This window comes from Schistocerca piceifrons, chromosome X (assembly GCF_021461385.2).
Source record: "Schistocerca piceifrons isolate TAMUIC-IGC-003096 chromosome X, iqSchPice1.1, whole genome shotgun sequence".
Classification (NCBI taxonomy): Eukaryota; Metazoa; Arthropoda; class Insecta; order Orthoptera; family Acrididae; genus Schistocerca; species Schistocerca piceifrons.
In genome coordinates, this window is record NC_060149.1 from 463,566,979 (window position 1) to 463,585,448 (window position 18,470).

Genomic DNA, 18,470 nt, shown 5'->3' on the forward strand with positions numbered 1-18,470 from the left:
CGAAGGACATTGAGTTTACGGAAACATCCTACCTTCAGGAGTCCGATATGGGGCTGCCAAGTGAGCTTGTTGTCGAAAAGAAGACCTAGGAAACGAAACTGTGGAACCACAGGCAATCTTTGTGCAGCGAGATAGAGCTCCGGATCAGGGTGGACCGTAGTACGGCGACAGAAGTGGACCACCCGCGATTTTAAAGGAGAGAATTGAAACCCGTGTGAGAGGGTCCATGCAGAGGCACGCCGTATAGCCACCTGGAGCTGCCGTTCTGCAGATGGCATCGAGGAGGAACTAACCCAAATGCAGAAATCATCCACATACAGGGCAGGGGCGACCAAGGGACCGACAGAGGCCACAAGTCCATCGATAGCAATGAGGAAAAGAAGGACACTCAAGACAGAACCCTGTGGGATGCCCGTCTCCTGGGTCCGTGGAGAACTAAAAGCAGTACCTACTCGAACTCTGAATGACCGATGGATCAGGAACTGGCGGATAAAAATCGGGAGTGGGCCCCGAAGACCCCACTGATGAAGGGTTAGTAAGATGTGATGGCGCCAGGCCGTGTCATAGGCCTTGCGAAGGTCAAAAAACACTGCAACCAAATGGCGGCGCTGGGAAAAAGCCTGCCGAACTGCGGATTCCAAGCGAAGCAAATGATCGATTGGAGATCGTCCCTCTCGAAAGCCACACTGGTTTAGGGGACAATAGATCCCGAGATTCGAGGACCCAAGTGAGCCGACGGGCTACCAGCCGTTCAAGTAACTTACAACCAACATTGGTCAAACTAATTGGCCGATAGCTGTCAACAGAGAGGGGGTTCTGACCAGGCTTAAGGACAGGAACCACAATGCTATCCCTCCACTGAGAAGGGAAGTCACCCTGGAGCCAGATACGGTTAAACACCCGAAGAAGATGGTGCCGTTGTGGAGCAGTGAGATGTTGAAGCAGCTGGTTATGAATGGAATCTGGGCCAGGGGCTGTATCATGAGAAGAAGATAGAGCAGAAAGAAATTCCCATTCAGTGAAAGGTTCGTTGTAAGATTCTGACTCACAAGTGGTGAAACATAAGGTGACAGCTTCAGCCTGCTGTTTTTGATGAAGGAAAGCAGCTGGATAGGAGGCCGACGCTGATGCCACTGCAAAATGGGTCGCAAGATGTTCTGCGAGAACTAATGGGTCCGTACAAATGCCATCTGGGAGGTGGAGGCCTGGGAGGGTGGACTGCCGATGGCAACCTTGGAGAGAGCGAAGTGTAGCCCATACCCGTGACAGAGGGACAGTGGAACCAAGGGAAGAAACGAATCGTTCCCAACATATCCGCTTGCTCTGTTTGATTAAATAACGGGCTTTAGCGCGAAGGCGCTTAAAGGTAGAAAGGCTGGCTACAGATGGGTGCCTCTTAAAGTGTTGCAAAGCTCGACGGCGATCACGGATGGCAATGGCAATGGCCGTACTCCACCACGGGACTTGCCGACGACGAAATTGTCCAGATGAGCGCGGGACAGCAAGGTTAGCAGCGCGAACAATCGCGTCAGACACGTCACGTAGGACGTCATCAATACAACCCGACAAAGAGGGAGAAAACTCGACCTGTGCAGTATATAGAGGCCAATCGGCGCGGTGGAAAGACCAACGAGGTAACCTGTCCATCGGGGAGCGGGAAGGGAGCGTGATAATCAACGGGAAATGGTCACTATCACAAAGGTCGTCGTGTGGCGACCAGTGTAATGAAGGGAGGAGAGAGGGAGAAGAAAGAGAAAGATCAATGGCAGAAAAGGTACCATGACCAGCACTGAAATGAGTAGGGGAGCCATCATTAAGAAGGCACAGGTCGTGGTCTGCAATAAATTGGTCTATAAGAAGACCTCGTCTAGATGGAAAGGCACTGCCCCACAAAGGATGATGAGCATTAAAATCCCCAAGGAGGAGGAAGGGAGGAGGAAGTTGCTGAAGAAGGGTGGTTAAGGCAGCAGGTGTAAGAGTCCTGTCAGGAGGGAGATAAAGATTGCATACTGTGACTGCAGAGTCTAAGTGGACCCTAACAGCAACCGCTTCCAATGTAGTTTGGAGAGGAATCCACGTGCTAGCAAGGTCTGTACGGACCAACGTACAAACGCCACCAGAAGCCCGCAAGGGTCCGACCCGATTTCGACAGAAAACACGGAACCCACGGAGGGTCGGTGAGTGAGCATCAGTAAAATGAGATTCCTGGAGAACCACACAAGCTGCTGAGTAGGACGAAAGAAGGGATTTCAATTCCGGAAGGTGACGATAGTAGCCATTACAATTCCATTGGAGAACCACAGAACGATGGTTTAAATGAGGGCTGAACACGCTAAATCCAGTCATACCGCCGGGTCCCCACCCGTCACCGACAAGGAGGGGGCGACATCCATAAACGACAGGTCAGAATCCGGTTGTGAAGCCGGGGAAGGGACCTCCGGTGACACCAGAGGCTCTTTGTCCCGGGACTTATGTTTCTTCTTCTTTTCAGGCTGAGATCGAGGAGGGCTGTGTGGCATAATGGAGCCAGCTGCAGCCAGATCAGGAACAGAAAGAGACCGGGCGACCTGGGGGCCGATAGACCGCGGCTCTCGCGGTCGCCGCGCTGCAGCAGACCTTTGACCTGGAAGGTGCCGGGAAGGGGCATCCCGGGAGAGGCGCCCTTGACCGGCAGACGCCGAAGGAGTGGGACACTTCTCCAGCTGGGGAGGGGGAGCAGCGCCCAGAGGAGAAGGTGTGGGAGCCGCAGTGGAGGGGGGAAGGAGATGGGTCCGGGATGGGGGTAAGGAAGGGGGAGGAAGGGATGAAGATGTAACCAAGGCGTAACTAGATGTCATGGACACAGGGTGCAATCGTGCATATTTCTTACGGGCCTCTGTGTAGCTTAAACGATCAAGAGACTTATACTCCTGTAGCTTTTTTTCTTTCTTATAGACTGGGCAATCTGCTGAACGTGGAGAATGACTACCATGACAATTTACACATACAGGAGGGGGAACACAGGGACTCCCCTCATGGAGTGGACGTCCACAGTCACCACAGAGAGGGTCCTGGGTACAGCGAGAAGACATGTGGCCAAAACGCAAGCACTTAAAACACCGCATAGGAGGTGGGATGTACGGCTTCACATCACAGCGATAGACCATAATCTTAACTTTCGCAGGAAGGGTATCCCCTTCAAAGGCCAGGATAAAGGCACCAGTATCAATACGATTATCTTTAGGACCCTTCTGAACACGCCGAACAAAGTGAACACCCCGCCGTCCGAGATTGTCCCGAAGTTCCTCATCAGTTTGAAGGATGAGGTCTCTGTGAAAAATCACACCTTGTACCATATTTAGAGACTGGTGAGGGGTAATGGACACGGGAATTGTGCCAAGATGGGTACAGGCACGAAGGGCCGCAGATTGGGCAGCCGAAGCAGTTTTTATCAGTAACGAACCCGACCGCATCTTGCTCAGGGAGTCCACTTCGCCGAACTTGTCTTCAATGTGTTCCACAAAGAATAAAGGTTTGACACTGGTGAAAGTATCTCCATCAGTCCTGGTGCAAACTAGATAACGGGGGAAAGGTTTTGCCCCTAGACGACCGGCCTGACCCTCTTCCCAGGGGGTAGCCACGGAAGGGAAGGCCGAAGGGGCAAGAGAAGCAGCACTTGAGGAATCAGTACCACGCAGAGAGACGGCCGCAGAAGAGCGGCCAGAGTTTTGGACCCGTATGCGTTTCATCTGCATAGCGTCCGCCCTGATACCACCCACTCCGATCAGGGGCTCTCCTCACGGGCGCCACCCAGCCACAGCAAGGGCCGTCTGGCACGGCGGCCATTGCCGGGAGTTCCGATGCTCCAGGATGACGAGCAACCACTCCAAGGCATGCATGAGGAGGTCACAGCTCAGGTATCAGAAGTGTGATCCCTGTGTGTTCAGGGGGCTCAACCAAAAGGGTACATAGCGACCCCACCACACGGGCTGGCTACCGTGCTGGCTATGCACCCTAGCATCAGACAACGACGTAAAAGAAAAGGTGGAATGTACTAGGAGGGCACAGGTCGGAGACACTAGGTAAGGTGCTCTTCCCCAAATGGCTCACACTACGGAAGAGAAATTTTGGAATGGAGGTCAAACCCCAGAGGGGGACCAAGGAATGCCAAAAGGAGGAGATGATTACGCAACAAAGCCGGAGTGTAAAACCAACAGAACCAGGAGGATAGCGGGGGCCAACATAAGCAAGGACACCAATAGAGGGAGAGAAGAGGGCGAGGGGAAAGGGGTATGGAGGGGAAAGGAGGGGAAGGGAAAGGAAATGCAGCCCGGGAGAGAAAGAAGGCTGCAATGGCTCGGGGCCCCGTGCTCGCCACGCACGTATCCACGAAAGAGTTGTGGACCCCCTGGGGGGATTAAACCTCGTGGTTGCTCCAGCACCTGAGGGCTCTGCAACCCTTTCGACGTCTCTTACGCCTTGGTTGCTTTCCTTCTTGTGCTTGAGCAGCCACAAGTTCCAGACTGGTACTTTTGTTACGTGCTCTGCTATGGTGCGTGGTTGGTACGCAGGGTAATGCCGAAGTGGGAGTTCTCAGAGGTAACGTTTTCCATTTTATTCAAGCATATCTTAACGTTGAAACTTCGTGACCATATTACAGAAGGGGTAAAAAAGGAGGGATGAAAATGCAAGCCTTTTCTGTGACAGATAACGATCAGATTTGATCGAATGGTCTTGAACTGCCTCTAGTGGTTCCAAATTGTACACGCGAGCAAAAATTGTTGTCGCGCTGCTCTACAAAGTTATCATATCCCGTTTAATTTGGATGCGACCCTTAAATGATGTTCGAGTAGAATTGAAATGTCCAAGGGAGACAGCAGTGTCAAAGGTTGTCAAGGCGGTCTTCATGTTGCTCATCGCACCATATGTTTGGGTATCATCGCCCCACGAAAAGTGGTAGTTTCATTGACGCTCCTTATACCAACCCCTGAGGCTTTCTCTGGCCGATTATCAGCGGCGTAGTGTCTGGAATGTATTCATTAGTCACTCATAACGAAACCACATGATTTTAAAGCTTGGCGTCTCTGTTTCAACCTCCAACGCAGTGGCATCAAAATAAGTGCTGAAATGTAAGAGGGTCTATAAAGACCTTCCAATCGTGTGACAAGTCCACACTAGCGTTGGGTAGAATTGTGGTGACATTTGGTGCTTATGTGACATCATTAAACTACCTTAAATATCACATGAACTTCTGGACTGTGGCCTTTGTATCGATACTTTGCTGTTTCAAGCGTCGTCGAGCCCAAGTGTCACTTCAGCGGACGCAATGCTTTTGGCTATTAGAGCGAAAAGTGGTGCCCACATTTGAGGCTAATTTCAAACTTAAAGGTCGTAAATTGGAGCAGGTACTGGTTATGAAAAAGTGGACCTTTAATTGCGCAGTGTATTTCATTTCCTCTCTTGATAGATAAACAGCTAAGTACTCAGTGTTTCGCGTGCATACAATTATTCCAATTCTATTAGCATACCTAGTTCATAACCACGGGCAACGTATGAGTGGCCAAGTAAGTGGTCCCGACAGTCGGGATACCAGTTACTTTGGAATAAGGCTGGGCATCTCGGACATATTCTGAGTCGTGGTCACCTTTGTGCTCATACGGCAAAGACTACCAAATCCACCGGTTAGTCCTTCAGCCGTTAGGGGTAAAACCCAATGGGACTCGGGGCAAGTAAGGCTAGCAACCTGCTTCCCTGGTACGTTAAATATGATGCTGGCAACAATCAGAGCAAAATGCCTCGGACCCTTGGAGGTGACGGAGTCCCACCTCTAACTGACAAACCAGGGACTCCTAAGATACGACGTGGCAAACAAATGGTAATGAGATGGGGAGCTATTAATATCAATGGGGGCTACTCTTGGAAGAAGGTAGATCTGGCAGAGGCTGCAAGTAAGATGGGGCTGGACGTTTTAGCTGTTAGTGACATTCGGGTAAGGGGTGAGAAAGAAGAAGAAGTGGGAGAATACAAGGTCTACTTGTCAGGAATCAAAGCAGGAATAGCACAATGGGGTATAGGGCTTTACATCAGGAAAGAAATGGAACCCAGCGTAGTTGCAATAAGGTATGTGAACGAACGACTGATGTGGATAGATTTGACAGTGTCTAACAAGAAAATTAGGATTGTGTCAGTATATTCGCATTGTGAAGGGACTGATCAAGATAAGATGGATAGTTTTTATGAGGCACTCTGTGATGTAGTTGTTAGAGTAAAGTACAAGGACAGTGTTCTGCTCATGGGTGATCTTAACGCCAGGATTGGAAATCGAACAGAAGGGTATGAAAAGGTTATGGGTAAATTTGGAGAGGATATGGAGGCCAACAGTAACGGGCAGCAACTCTTGGATTTCTGTGCCAGTATGGGCTTAGTAATCACAAACTCCTTTTTTAAACATAAGAACATTCACCGGTATACGTGGGAAAGCAGGGGAACCAGATCTGTCATTGACTGTATAATAACAGATCAGGAATTCAGGAAGGCTGTGAGGGACACACGTGTATTCAGGGGATTCTTTGATGACACTTATCATTATTTAATCTGCAGTGAAATTGGGATTGCGATGCCGAAAGTGCAGGAGGTCAGGTCCATATGTAGGAGGATAAGAGTGGAGAAACTTCAGGATAAGGAAATCAGGCACAAGTACATAACAGCGATCTCAGAAAGGTACCAGTTAGTTGAATCTAGTCAATTACAGTCATTGGAAAAGGAATGGACAAGGTACAGGGACACAGTACTAGAAGTGGCTAAAGAATGTCTTGGAACAGTAGTGTGTAAAAGTAGGAGGAAGCAAACAGCTTGGTGGAATGACACAGTCAAGGCAGCCTGTAAAAGGAAAAAGAAGGCATATAAAAAATGGCTACATACTAGAACTCAGGTAGACAGAGAAAGTTATGTTGAAGAAAGAAACAAAGCCAAACAGATAATTGCAGCATCCAAGAAGAAATCTTGGGAAGACTTTGGAAACAGGTTGGAGACATTGGGTCAAGCTGCTGGAAAACCATTCTGGAGTGTAATTAGCAGTCTTCGAAAGGGAGGTAAGAAGGAAATGACAAGTATTTTGGACAGGTCAGGAAAACTGCTGGTGAATCCTGTGGATGCCTTGGGCAGATGGAGGGAATATTTTGAAGAGTTGCTCAATGTAGGTGAAAATACGATCAGTAATGTTTCAGATTTCGAGGTAAAATGGGATAGGAATGATGATGGAAATAGGATCACGTTTGAGGAAGTAGAGAAAATGGTCACTAGATTGCAGTGCAATAAAGCAGCTGGGGTGGGTGAAATTAAGTCGGAACTCATCAAGTACAGTGGAATGTCAGGTCTTAAATGGCTACACAGGATAACTGAAATGGCCTGGGAGTCGGGACAGGTTCCATCAGACTGGACAAAAGCAGTAATCACACCAATCTTTAAACATGGAAACAGAAAAGATTGTAACAACTACAGAGGTATCTCTTTAATCAGCGTTGTGGGTAAAATCTTCTCAGGTATTGTTGAAAGGAAAGTGCGAGTATTAGTTGAGGAGCAATTGGATGAAAATCAGTGTGGGTTTAGGCCTCTTAGAGGTTGTCAGGACCAGATCTTTAGCTTACGACAAATAATGGAGAAGTGTTATGAGTGGACCAGGGAATTGTATCTAGGCTTTATAGATATAGAAAAGGCATATGACCGGGTTCCTAGGAGGAAGTTATTGTCGGTTCTACGAGATTATGGAATAGGAGGCAAACTTTTGCAAGCAATTAAAGGTCTTTACATGGATAGTCAGGCAGCAGTTAGAGTTGACGGTAAACTGAGTTCATGGTTCAGAGTAGTTTCAGGGGTAAGACAAGGCTGCAACCTGTCTCCACTGTTGTTCGTATTATTTATGGATCATATGTTGAAAACAATAGACTGGCTGGGTGAGATTAAGATATGTGAACACAAAATAAGCAGTCTTGCATATGCGGATGACTTAGTTGTGATGGCAGATTCGATTGAAAGTTTGCAGAGTAATATTTCAGAGCTAGATCAGAAATGTAAGGACTATGGTATGAAGATTAGCATCTCCAAAACGAAAGTAATGTCAGTGGGAAAGAAATATAAACGGATTGAGTGCCAAATAGGAGGAACGAAGTTAGACCAGGTGGACGGTTTCAAGTACTTAGGATGCATATTCTCACAGGATGGCAACATAGTGAAAGAACTGGAAGCGAGGTGTAACAAGGCTAATGCAGTGAGCGCTCAGTTACGATCTACTCTCTTCTGCAAGAAGGAAGTCAGTACCAAGACTAAGTTATCTGTGCACCGTTCAATCTTTCGACCAACTTTGTTGTATGGGAGCGAAAGCTGGGTGGATTCAGGTTACCTTATCAATAAGGTTGAGGTTACGGATATGAAAGTAGCTAGGATGATTGCAGGTACTAGTAGATGGGGACAATGGCAGGAGGGTGTCCACAATGAGGAAATCAAAGAAAAACTGGGAATGAACTCTATAGATGTAGCACTCAGGGCGAACAGGCTTAGATGGTGGGGTCATGTTACACGCATGGGAGAAGCAAGGTTACCCAAGAGACTCATGGGTTCAGCAGTAGAGGGTAGGAGTCGGGGCAGACCAAGGAGAAGGTACCTGGATTCGGTTAAGAATGATTTTGAAGTAATAGGTTTAACATCAGAAGAGGCACCAATGTTAGCACTGAATAGGGGATCATGGAGGAATTTTATAAGGGGGGCTATGCTCCAGACTGAACGCTGAAAGGCATAATCAGTCTTAAATGATGATGATGATGATGATGATGATGATGATGATGATGATATTAGCATACCTCCTCGTTCCCTCTCTGTCCATCCCCGCCACCTTCCTCTCTGTCCACCTTGTTCCCTCTCTCTCTATCCACATCCTTCACTCCCTCCCTCCATCTCCACCTGTCGCCCCTCTCTCTGTCCATCCCCTCCTCCCCCTCTCTCTGTCTCTCTCCTCCTCCCCCTCTCTTTCCGTCTCCCCTGACCCTCTCCCTCTGTCCATCTCCTCTTCCCATTCTCTGTTCATTTCCTCCTCCCTGTCCCTCTGTTCATCTCCTAACTCACCCTGTGTTGTTCCATCTCCTCCTCTCGCTTTTATCTATCCATTACCTCCACTTTCCTTCCTCTGTCCGCCGGCCGGTGTGGCTGAGCGGTTCTAGGCGCTTCTGTCTGGAACCGCGCGGCCGTTACCGTCGCAGGTTCGAATCCTGCCTCGGGCATGTATGTGTGTGATGTCCTTAGGTTAGTTCGGTTTAACTGGTTCTAAGTTCTAGGGGACTGAAGACTTCATCAGTTAAGTCCCATAGTGCTCAGACCCATTTAAACCTTCCTCTGTCCATCTCCTACGCCCATATCTCTGTATCTAGCCTCTTCTCCTCATATCTGGGTCCATATCCACAATCTCGCCTTTCTGACTTAATAGCAACTTTTACGTACACTCTGAGACATATGTACATGCGGTCTGTGAAATGTGTTCAAGAACTGGGTCAAATGGCTCTGAGCACTATGGGACTTAACATCTGAGGTCATCAGTCCCCTAGAACTTAGAACTACTTAAACCTAACTAACCTAAGGACATCACACACATCTACGCCCGAGGCATGATTCGAACCTGCGACCGTAGCAGTCGCGCGGTTCCGGACTGAAGCGCCTGGAACCGCTCGGTCACCTCGGCCGGCGTCAAATGTGTTGCAAAGTCCTTTGGTCGGATGTGTCTTGTGTCATACTGTATCCACCTTCTGGACAAGTTAATGTCTCAAGAGTGAAATAAGACGAGAGTTCGGTTACTTTTTGAGCAGACTTATAGTGGTTTCGATTTCCTCCTACAGTTACTCCGTAACGTCGCTCAACTAGCAAGGATCAGGTCCATTCCGTAGTATAATTTATGTTGCACAACGTTGATGCTGTGTTCCAAAACGAGAGGGTCTTGGTTTTTGCAACACCTCCCGTCATCGGCAACCAGTTCATTGACCACGAGGTTGAAATGTTGCTTTAATTCCGTCACGCGGCGTATTTCGTTGATGTGGTAGAGACATTTCATACTCATACATGGACACAAACCAATGGTTTCTCTACAGCCACTTCCTTGTGACATGAGTCAGATTTAGATATTTGAGATCATCATCAGTGGTTTTCGACTAATATGTCCAAAAGAATAAATAAAGATATTTTCTTGATGTACTACTTACGTCATCATCACGTGGTAATTATAGCTCGTAACCAAACCCGAAATAACCATAGAGGAGAGAAATATTATATAATGTAATTACTGTTATACACTGGAGTTCCAAACGTAAGGATGAAAGTAATTTCCGAATGACGTGCCTCTCCTGAGTAGTATATCTTGACTTGGACGTTATAAAGAAACAGTTGCTACAATATGGAATGGAAGGCAAATGAATGAGTTACACTTTGTTACCAACAGAAATGACACATTTGTAAAAAGACAATAATTACTCTGAAGTCATAGCGATTTATGATGATCCTCTGGACTGCTCAGGGGCTGGGTGTTGTGTTGTCTTCATTATCATCATCTCATTCCCATTGACACGCAAGTCGCCGAAATAGCATCATCTCAAAAGATTTCCACCAGGCGGCCGTTCTACCCGACGGGAGGCCATAGCCACACGAAATTTCAGTTCATTTCATCATAAATCCCTGTGACTTCAGTGGAATTATTGTCTTTGAACGAAAGTGTAATTTCTGTTAGTTACATTATATAATTCTTTCACTTACCTGCTGTACTATACTGCAGCTGTTGTGTTTGTGTATGGTCCATGTTTCATCGAGCAGCGTCACTTAGCAGTCGCATATCATATGGAAGTTCCTTTCGACCACGTGTTTTGTGCAACACTGTATATAAACACTCCATGTATCTGCACTTTATGGAGCACAAGCTCGGAATTGGACGGCCGGGGTAAAAAAAATCGACCATGTCCATTTCAAAGGATCCATCCAGAAATTTGTCTTTAGTGGTTTAGGGAAACCATCGACAACCTTAATATTGATGGTCGGTGTTGCAAATTCGATTCAGTATCCAACCACTGACTATATTTTTCAGTTTATACCTCACTGTCCAATGTGAAGAAAAACAGTACTAGCATTATCAGTATGTCACTCCATCCATCAATACGTCACTGCAGTCTCAAAAAGATGTTGGTCGAATGAGTAATTCAACGGTTGTGGGGAGTAAACTGTAGTACTGTGTACCCTTAGATGTGACTATGGTTAGTTGTTACCGACGTTTTGAAGTAGGTTATTTGGCAACAAACCTATAATGTGTACAGTATTCTTCATTAATTCGTTCTAGATGTGCACGATGCGTTACACCGATCGATTTTAAGCAGTCTCCGTGGAAGATAAAAGGGACGTACACATAAAAAAGAGCACTCCAAGAATGAAAAATCGACGCATCACGAATAAATTATCCGAATGTGGCGGAAATCAGTAGGTATGACGTACATGTAAAGACAAGCAAATGACTACAGCTCCTGAAATTTGGGTGGTTTATTGGAGAGAAAGGATTTCACCAATTCAACTAGTCAGAAAATGTTCAAATATGTGTGAAATATTATGGGACTTAACTGCTATGGTCATCAGTTCTTAAACCTACACACTACTTAACCTAAATTATCCTAAGGACAAACACACACGCCCATGCCTGAGGGAGGACTCGAACCTCCGCCGGGTTCAATTAGTCAATAACACGTTGGCCCACCTCTCGTCTTCAGGCAAGCAGTTATTCGGCTTGGTATTGATTGATAGATCTGTTCCATGTCTTCCTCAGTGATACCGTGCCAAATTATGTCTAGCTGGTGCGTTAGATGGACAAAATCTCGAGATGGTTGAACGGCCCTGCCCATCATGCTCCAAACGACCTTAAATCGGGACAGATCCGGCTTTCTAGCTGGCCAAGGTAGGTTTAGACAAGCACGAAGGCAAGCAGCAGTATCTCTTCCCAGACATTATGTTGCTGAATTGTGAGCCCAGGATGGCTTACCATGAAGGGTAAAAAACGGGGCGTAGAATATCGTTACTTTGCCGTAAGGGTGCCGCAGATGACAAACAAAAGGATCTAGCTATGAAACAAAAGGACACACCTGGTTGTCGGGCCGTATGGCGGGCGATACTGTTCCTGGTATCCCACCGCTGCCCGAGGCGTCTCCACACACGTCTTTGGTCTGAAATCTAATTGGCTGGAGTAGAAATGTCTTCGGTGATGAGTCCCACTTCGATCTGAGCCCCTGTGACCAGCGAAGACCTGTCAAGAGACGCTCTGGACAGTGGTGGGTTACCAGCCTGACTGTCGCCCGTCATATTACCGGGTAACCAGGAGTAATTGTATGGGGTACCATTCCATTTCATAGCAGGATGCCTTTGGTTGTCATCCGCAGCACCCTTACTGCACAGCGGTAGATCGGCGATATTCTACATCCCGTTTCATTGCTCGTCATGGGAAGCCATCCTTGCGTTCCATTTCAGCAAGATAATGCGCGCTCACCCACGGTGAGGCTTTCTACAGCTCGTCTTCGTACTTGGCAAACCCTGTCTTGGTCAGAAGGGTCGCCGAAACTTTCCTCTATTGAAAACGTTCGGAGGGATATGGATACGGCCCTAACTAGCTCGGGATTTTGACGATTTAACGTGCCAATTGGAAAGAAGGACATCCAACAACTTTGTCAATCAGTACAAAGTCGCATAACTGCTTGTATAATGGCCAGAGGAGGAACAAAACGTTACTGAATTTCTCAATTTGTGAATCCTTTTCACTTGATTAAATCATCCAATTTTTATGAAATTGTAATAATTTGTTTGTTTTTAGATATAAATCAAATCACCCGATATCTGTCCCATTTGTATAATTCCTTCGGGGTCTATGATCTTTTCTTGTTTTAGAGTGTATTTTTAAAGTAAAAAAGCACGTTTTATGCAGTTGCTTGCAGAAAGTTTTATATTTCGGCACGTAGCATTGTAGACGTTCGACAATCTAAGATTGTTACAAACATGGCCACGCCTTCTTTTCCGCATGGACTGGACCAAATCAGAATTATCTCCAGTGATCCATGCCAGTGCGCAAGGCCTGTTTCTAAAACTGTCTATACAATTCTTTTTGTTGTTGTTTTTTGGGGTGTACCGGCGGTTATCAGCGCCCTTACAAATATTAAAAGCAACGAATATGGTTAAAAAGGTTGAAAACGTTGGTGCACTCACTCACTCATTGTATATACAGATGTCGTTTTGCAGAGTATACTGGGAACGCTCATATGTTACTCTAAATCCCTCTTACCGAAATGTGTGATAAGAATGTAGATAAGACGTTCTTTACTTCACTCTTACATGCAGTGAAGTCGGAGGACGCTAGAACAAATAAATAGCAGGGTCGGCATTGTCTTATGAAACTGCTGAATTTTGCAACGAATAATTTTTGTTGGACAGACCTACTTTAGGGATGAATCTTGTCTTCTTTACCGGTAATAATATGAGAATTGGTGGATTGTATCTGGCGTAGGTTCTGTGGGCGTAAATATGACGTGCCTCGCGGAGAAACTTAAAGCTACGACTACAGCACAGACGCGAAAGGTCAGAGCGGCATTCGCTGGCTCGTCTCTCTTTAAGGTTGCTTGTCTCTCAGCAACCCGCCGCTTCTAAGAAACGCGGGGGCGTTCATTAAGAGCAACCGCTATGTGCCAATATATCTGCAGCGGCTACTGTCTAGCGCGCAACAATCGCCGTACGTTATAAACACTAGGATTACCTAGAGATTCTCTCCACTCCCAGCGGCACGTATACAGCAGTTTCGAATTTTTCGTCGTAGCTCACACTGCAAAGTCTGAAGTCTATTCCTAGGAATGTATTTCTTTGTTTCCATTTAATCCAAACGAGTTGACACAACTGAAAAGTTCATTCACTAAAGTCAGAGTAAATGCTCAATTTACGTAAAATATTAGTTAAGAATTTCTTAATTATTTTTATGTTGGTCGTGGGGTGAGGAATGAGTATCAGTGTGGTTACGCCGTCAAAATTTTACAGTCTCTTCAGTAGCAGAAATATACTGCTCTCTTGGTAATGAATGAAAGAATAACTAACATCACAATACTGAAGCAAAAAAAATATACTGATCCTTTGATAGTGAACGAAAGGATAACTAACTTGACAATACTGAGGAGAAAAGAAAATGTTGCTGCAAGATATCTGCTTTATCGTAAGGAACAATAGCAAACAGAAGAAGTTACTCATTCCTTCGTACAGACCACATAATTCCCTTATCGAATAAAATAATGATGCTAAGGGACACATGCTCGACTGTAATACTCTATTAACGTCCGTCAAATACTCTGATTTGAACAGAACTATTAGTTTGATTACAAGATAGGAAGCACAATGCAAAGCGTCTTACAGTGTTTTAATTTACAGTAGAGTACGACGTTATCTCGACAAATCAAGACGCACTACATTTTAGAACCAGAATTATGTAGTAAAAATATGAAAACGACAATATTGGCCTCCGAAGCTCGTAAAAACGTGAAACTTACCCGCTGTCAGCGAATTTGGTGGGTGACGTTGGCGTAGCTGCTTTTGTTGGGTGCACGACCTGGCTCCAAGCCTTCCACACGTCGAACTGCCCAAGACAAGTGCAGTGCCACAGCTGGCAACAGAACCACATGTCTGGCGCGCCTTGCTCTACTCGGCCATGTGTAAGCCTGTGCCTCCGACCTAAGCCACTGCGCCTCCACTTCCCCTGCGGCGCCGCGCCTAGCGCGCCCCCACCACGCCGCCATCCCCTCCACCGCCACAGAGGGCTTGCTGAATGAAGCTCGAGCTGCGTGACGTCAGCGACCAATCAATGTTTCTGCCCACGCTGGCGCAATGTTTCTTGGGACTGGGCCAATTTCTGCACCCTTAGGCACGCCACTACAACGCGAAAAGTGCCGGGAAATGGCTGGTTTCATGCTGTATTGCCTGTTTCTCATTAACCGACAGAGACACGAGTCTGATTTATAGAAAACGCCACGTAAATGAAAGAAAAACACTGCCCTCGTCATACTGGTTAACGTGAATGGGTGTAAATCTATACACGATGTGTACCAATAAGAAATATAACGGCGTTATTAATTATACTATGAATTCAGTTTAACGTCGACACTTATTTTATGAAAAACAGTACTGTGTAATATTTCAGTTCATAGACTGCAGAGAAATGGGAGAATATACAGAAAAAGGTATACATACGCCTAAGGCAACAACAATATTTCTCTGTTTGGCACAGTAAATTATCCATATAATTACAAATTATAAAAATAGATGTATGTATCTATGTATGTTCCACATCTCCTCCTAAACCACTGGACCCATTTCAAGCAATCTTGGTACGCATATCACTTACTGTCTCGAAAGAGTCACTGAAAGGGTAATAACCACCTGTCAATGAAAGGGGTGGGGGTGGGATATGAAAATGTAGTATGACCTATAACACGTGGAAACCTATAAATTACTCATCCAGAATTTGAGATTGGAACACTTACAGACTTGCAACAAACTTTACACATTATTTCAAACTTTTACGAAGCTTTTTCTCACTGACGACCCCCACAAAATGATGAAAGGAAAAAAGTTTATCGCTTACTACATTTTCGCTGTTCATGGAGTAAAAGTGCCGCATGAAGTATGAGGTTTTAATTTATTACTTCTTTCCTGATAATACCATTCGTGAAACATTTTACAGTCAGCATTTACATATGCCACTGAATGAACCAGAAAAACTACATCACTGTACGCCACTTAGTTCAAGAGATACGTCGTCATAAACACCGAAATACATGAAAAACTACTGTATCATGCAAGATATTTAAATTTATTGCTTCATTCCTACTAACTCTATTCACTACACTTTTCGCAGACAGTAGCCACATATAACACTAGCTGTACATGCAAATTTATGTCATTGTACGTCGCATAGTTCAGGAGATACGACTTCATGAACATTGAGCTGCCTTAAAAGGAAACTGCAGGGTGACATTCGCTATGCATTGAGATGAAGTATGCTGTGCAAATATGCGTGAAATATGTTAAATATGTGTGAAACATATTTGAAACGTGCGTATCCGGGCAAAGTCACTGGAAACAAGCTTATCCTTAATCGCTGGAACCATTTCAATAAAATTTGGTGCCCATATGAGACACATCTACATCTACATCTATACCCTGCAAGCCACCTGACGGATTGTGGCGGAGGGTACCGTCAGTACCTCTATCGGTTCTCCCTTCTATACCATTCCCGTATTGTTCGTGGAAAGAAAAATTGTCGGTATGAATCTGTGTGAGCTCTAATCCCTCTGATTTTATCCTCATGGTCTCTTCGCGAAATATACGTAGGAGGGAGCAATATACTGCTTGACTCCTCGGTGAAGGTATGTTATCGAAACTTTAATAAAAGCCCGTACCGAGCTACTGAGCGTCTCTCTTGCAGAGTCTTCCACAGGAGTTTATCTAGCATGTCCGTAACGCTTTCGCGCTTACTAAACGATCCTGTAATGAAGCGCGCTGCTCTCCGTTGGATCTTCGCTATCTCTTCTATCAACCCTATCCGGTACGATCCCACACCGGTGAGCAGTATTCAAGCACTGGGCGAACAAGCGTACTGTAACCTACTTCCTTTGTTTTCGGACTGCATTTCCCTAGGATTCTTCGAATGAATCTCAGTCCGATATCTGCTTTACTGACGATTAATTTTATATGGTCATTCCATTTTAAATCACTCCTAATGACTACTCCTAGATAATTTTTGGAATTAACGACGTCCAGTTGCTGACCTGCTATATTGTAGCTAAATGATAAAGGATCTTTCTTTCTATGTATTCGCAGCACATTACACTTGTCTACATTGAGATTCAATTGCCATTCCCTGCACCATGAGTAATTCGTTGCAGATCCTCCTGCATTTCAGTACAATTTTCCCTTGTTACAGCCTTTCGATGTACTACAACATCATCCGCAAAAAGCCTCAGTGAACTTCCGACTTTATCCACAAGGTCATTTATATATATTGTGAATATCAACGGTCCTACGACACTCCCCTGCGGCACACCTGACATCACTCTTACTTCGGAAGACTTCTCTCCATTGAGAATTACATGCTGCGTTCTGTTATCTAGGAACTCTTCAATCCAATCACACAAATGGTCTGATACTCCATATGCTCTTACGTTGTTCATTAAACGACTGTGGGGAACTGTATCAAACGCCCTGCGGAAGTCAAGAAACACGGCATCTACCTAGGAACCCGTGTCTATGGCCCTGTGAGTCTTGTGGACGAATAGCGCGAGCTGGGATTCGCACGATCGTCTTTTTCGAAACCCATGCTGATTCCTACAGAGTAGATTTTTAGTCTCCAGAAAAGTCATTATACTCGAACATAATACGTGTTCCAAATTTCTACAACTGATCGACGTTAGAGATATAGGTCTATAGTTCTGCACATGTGTTGGGCGTCCCTTCTCGAAAACGGGGATGACCTGTGCCCTTTTCCAATCTTTTGGAACGCTACGCTCTTCTAGAGACCTACTGTACACCGCTGCAAGAAGGGGGGGCAAGTTCCTTCGCGTACTTTGTGCAAAATCGAACTGGTATCCCATCAGGTCCAGCGGCCTTTCCTCTTTTGAGGGATTTTGTTTCTCTATCCTTCTGTCGTCTATTTCGATATCTACCATTTTGTGATCTGTGCTACAATCTAGAGAAGGAACTACAGTGCAGTCTTCCTCTGTGAAACAGCTTTGGAAAAGGACATTTGGTATTTCGGCCTTTAGTCTGTCATCCTCTATTTCAGTACCATTTTGGTCACAGAGTGTCTAGACATTTTGTTTTGATCCACCTACCGCTTTGACATAAGACCAAAATTTCTTACGATTTTCTGCCAAGTTAGTACACAGAACTTTACTTTCGAATTCGTTGAACGTCTCTCGCATAGGCCTCTTCACACTACATTTCGCTTAGTGTAATTTTTGTTTGTCTACCAGACTTTGGCTATGTTTATGTTTGCTGTGAAGTTCCCTTTGCTTCCGTACTATTCTTTCTTCTGATGTGCATATATAGAAAGTAACAGAATAAAAAGTAAACAATCAGGAAATAAATACTATAGGGGTAAGAAGTACCAGCCTCCTATAGGGATGAGAGTGATAACGTTGAAAGAGAAGGGAGAAGGAGGGGATGGACAGCCAACAAGGGGAATGGAGGAGATGGACTAATAGAAGCTTGGAATAAATAAATTCCCGAACAATGCTGGGCGCTAATTTTTTGATAGTCGTTCTTCTGTATTGTCCGACGACTTTACAGTGAGTAATTTTCATCGGTGACATAATGACGTAAGTGAAACTTTCATTTACGATAACCATAACCTCTTAACGGACTAAAAATTTCTGTAAGTCGCAAAATTGGAAGTCAGA

General features: G+C 45.5%; 1 protein-coding gene across 1 annotated transcript in view; it reads right to left on the reverse strand.

The window, feature by feature from the left end:
* The window catches only part of LOC124722428, a 132,589-nt gene extending 117,894 nt beyond the window's left edge, over positions 1–14,695 (reverse strand). The window contains exon 1 of the mRNA XM_047247592.1: positions 14,565–14,695. Coding sequence (XP_047103548.1) covers positions 14,565–14,695 — 131 coding nt within the window. The remainder of the gene's footprint in view (positions 1–14,564) is intronic.
* Between the last annotated feature and the right edge of the window lie 3,775 nt (positions 14,696–18,470).